The 3,912-nt window shown below is 49.8% G+C and overlaps 1 protein-coding gene across 1 annotated transcript in view; it reads left to right on the forward strand.

Annotated features, from left to right (window-relative positions):
* The first annotated feature begins 612 nt into the window (after positions 1-612).
* The window catches only part of LOC130387313 (anion exchange protein 2-like), a 17,102-nt gene continuing 13,802 nt past the window's right edge, over positions 613-3,912 (forward strand). The window contains exons 1-2 of the mRNA XM_056596337.1: positions 613-663; positions 1,623-1,645. Of these exons, the coding sequence (XP_056452312.1) occupies positions 613-663; positions 1,623-1,645 (74 nt within the window). The remainder of the gene's footprint in view (positions 664-1,622; positions 1,646-3,912) is intronic.

A 3,912-nucleotide genomic window follows, 5' to 3' on the forward strand; every position in this document is an offset into this window, starting at 1 on the left:
ACACAAACACACACACACACACACACACACACATACTTTGGCCTGAAGGTCTGTGGACAATCTGAGGACCGTCTGGTCAGCTGAACCCAGGATCAGACCAGCGCCACCTCTTGGATTACATTTCCCCGGGTCAGACGGCACAGAGCAGGCCTAAGACTACAGGCCCCCAGCCTCAGGGTTCTCTTTGTAGGTCTACTGAGATTAGTCTTTTAACTTGGTGATCTCAGACCTGGTTACTTTCCGTATTGATCTAGTGTTAGTAAAGCTAGGTAATGGATGAGAGTTTAGGGTTAGGTTAAGATTTGGCAAGGTTGGGGTAGGGATTACAATCCACTTCTAGTTATTTATAGAACTGTTGTATAGTTGTATAGTTTGTTTACAGGACAGGAAGGGCCGTTTGACAGAGTTTGGTCAATTCTCTAATGTTGGTTATGCCAAGCCGGGGGCTTGGCATAACTGGGTAGAGTTCAGCCAATCAGATCTCCAGATGTCATAAGCTGTCCGACCAGCATAAGTCTCCCTCGTGCCGGTGGGAGGGGCTTTATTTTGGACAGAAGTTCTTTCATGTGCAGATTCCAGCGCGGCATCACAACATGACATCATAATGCAGGAATGACAGTCGGCCTGGGCAACCTCCTCCGCGTCGCCACGCCAATCACCAAGGCAACCCCCGTGTCTGGTGCCATAGCAACCTTCTGTTGATGGACATATGGTTTGTGTGTGTATGCATGCACGTGCGTGTGTCTGGAGTGGGAAAATATAAATTGTGATGGTTTGTTTATGCTTGGGCCGTTGTGTTTCAATTAGTTTATTGGTGTTTTTGTGTTGTATGTATAGCAGTGTATATTTGTGTGTGGACGTTTGTGTGTGTGTGTGGGTGTGTGTGTGTATGCATGTGTGGCGTGAAGGTATGTGTATGTGTGTGCTTGTTTGGCTGTGCTCGCAGGTGTGTGTATGTGTCTGTGTGTGGGTGTGCGTGCATGTGTTTGTGTGTGTGGGTGGGTGCTTGTGTGTGTGTGTGTGTTTTTGTGTGTGCAAGGTGAGGGAGTGAGCCGGTGTAACTAAGTTGGACGGCGAGTGTGGTTGTCATGGGGACAATCCGTCTTCCGTCTTCACCGATTGAGGCTTGTTTCCCCTCTCTCTCTCCCTCTTTGTCTCTCACTTTATTGACATTTCTCTTCCCCTCTCTCCCTCCGACTCCTTCTCTTTCAATACCTCTCTCCCTCTCTCTTTTCCCTCCATCTCTTTCTCCCTCATTCTCTCTCTCCATCTCTGTCTCTCTTTCGCTCTGTTCCTCACCAAGTCTTCCTCTCCCCTTCTCTTTCTTTTCTAAGACTTTCTCCCCGCTGTCCTCTCTCTCTAGCTCTCCTTTTCCTATTCTCTCTCTCCAAGTCTTTCTCTCCCCCTCTTTTTTTGTTCTCTCTTTGTAAGACTTTCTCTCTCTCTCTCTCTCTCTCATCTCCTCTCTCTCTCTCTCTCTCCTCTCGCTCTCTCTCTCTCTCTCCTCTCCTCTCTCATCTCTCTCTCCCCCTCTCCCTCTCCTCTCTCCCTCTCTGTCTCTAGGTCTCTCTCTCTGTGTCCACTGTGCTCGTCTCTGCATTATAATGTCTCTCTTTCTAAAGACTTCCAGCGTGGACCGCGTGAGGTAGGCTCTGTCTCGCCCGGGACTCGCTCTCTCTTTCTCTCTCTTTCCTTTTCTTTCCTTCTCTACACACACACACACACACACACACACACCCAGACACCACACTCTTCCGGACTCATCTCAACCGTTCTGGTTATGGATTCAGAGAAACATCCGGCTCCTCACACACACATTAATACAAGCACGCATGCCTGCAGAAACATGCTCTCATATGTGCGCACACACACAAACACACACACACACACACACACACACACACACACACACACACACACACACACACACACACACACACACACACACACAAGCACATACACACACACACACACACACACACACACACACACACACACACAGACACACACACACACACACACACACACACACACACACACACACACACACACACACACACACACACACACACACACCACACAAACACACCACTCTATGGGGCCGGAGGTTTGGCTGTTAATCTGTGTGTATCTAATGTGTCCATTGTGTGTATTGTGCGTCCGTAACTCTGTACCTTACCCGAACCCACTTAAGTTAACTTAGCCTAACTTAACTATTGAGTCTCTGTGCAGTAGTTTTGCACTGGTCCGGTACAGGAACTGTTGTGTGTTACAATTTGGACAGACCCTTCATCTCCGCCTCAGGGATAGCATCCACACCAATCTGGGATTCACGAATTTACAATCGTCAAAGTCAGGGTGCTGGAACGCAGACATCAACCGTTGTACCAAGCAGGTCGAGAAAGAGCCCTCTCCAGACCTTTACACAGAAGACAGAGTCTCAACCTGACTGGAAGTAGCTACCACAGCAGACCCTTTTGTACAGACACCGTGTCCACCTGTCTGGCTGTTATGTATCTATGTTACTCGCAGCCACACTGACACTGATTCAGTTTGCCCGTGGCGGGAACAAATCATTTGGCAGCGCATCCATATACCCCGGTCCTTTATAATAAGTTTAAAAAATGATCAATTACCTATCGATTTTTTTATATCTTTTGCAGAAATGCATCACCAGATATCGGTAGAATATAAGTGAGCAATCCCAAACGCAAGGTTGGGAACAACAGATTCGGTCAAATCCGGCCGATAATACAGAGAAATAGAAATGCAAAACCAAACATGTTCGAACAACACATAACATATAAAGTATGTGCTTTAACAGCCAGATCCATATTTTGCAGTGAGATAAACACACGCCCCCTTTCTTGAGAATTGTGCCATAGGACTCACTCAATGAAACCTAGACTGGTTGTCTACTATAGACTGCCAATGGAAAACTGATCCCAGAACAATGGAATGATGGACTCCCCAATCTCTTTCCTTCCAGGGGTCACAATCGATTCCTCAGGGGTAATACACCATAACCTGCTGACCTCCGACCTTAACCAGAGCAATGAGCCAGAACGACCCCGACTCCGCCAGCTCCCCGGCTCCCCGGGGCATCACCATGGTGACGGGAACATTTAAACACAGATTAAGCCATACTGGAGACAGAGTGACTCATTCACATCAACCTGTTACCTTTTGTAGGTCTGTCTGGCTCATGACTGCTCTTCTGTCTCTTCTTATCCCCTCTGCTCCCCCATTCTGTCCTCTCCTCTCTCCTCTCTCCTCCTCTCCTCCCCGTCCTCCCCCCTCTTCCCCCCCCCTCCTCTCTCATCCTACTTCCTTCTCTCCACAACTCCTTATCTTCTACTCCCTCTCCTCCTCCTCCCCCTCTCCACTCCCCTCTTCACTCTCCTCTCCACTCCTCCACTCCTTCCTTCTACTCCTCCGCCTCCTCTCTCCTCTCCTCCGCCTCCTCTCCCTCTCCTCCTCCTCTCATCCACTTTTCCTCCTCTCCTCCTTCTCCCCCGCTCTCCTCTCTCCTCTCTCTTCTTTCTTCTCCTCCCTCTCCTCTTCCTCCTCTCCTCTCTCCTCTCCCCTCTCCTCTCCTCTCCACTCCTCCACTCCTCCCTTTTGCTCTTCCCCCTCCTTCCCATCCTCCTTCTCCTCTTTCTCCTTCTCCTCCTCTTGTTCTTTGTCCTCTACCTCTCCTCCCTCCCTCCTCCTCCTCCTCCTCCTCCTCCACCTCTTCCTCCTCCTCCTCCTCCTCCTCCTCCTCCTCCTCACTCCTCCTCCTCCTCCTCCACCTCTTCCTCCTCCTCCACCTCCTCCTCCTCCTCCTCCTCCTCCTCCTCTCTGACAGCCGTTCCCGACCCCCCCACACTCTGCTCTTTGTGATGATGAGGATGATGAAGAGCAGGAGCT

This window comes from Gadus chalcogrammus, chromosome 8, assembly GCF_026213295.1.
Source record: "Gadus chalcogrammus isolate NIFS_2021 chromosome 8, NIFS_Gcha_1.0, whole genome shotgun sequence".
NCBI classification, from domain to species: domain Eukaryota; kingdom Metazoa; phylum Chordata; class Actinopteri; order Gadiformes; family Gadidae; genus Gadus; species Gadus chalcogrammus.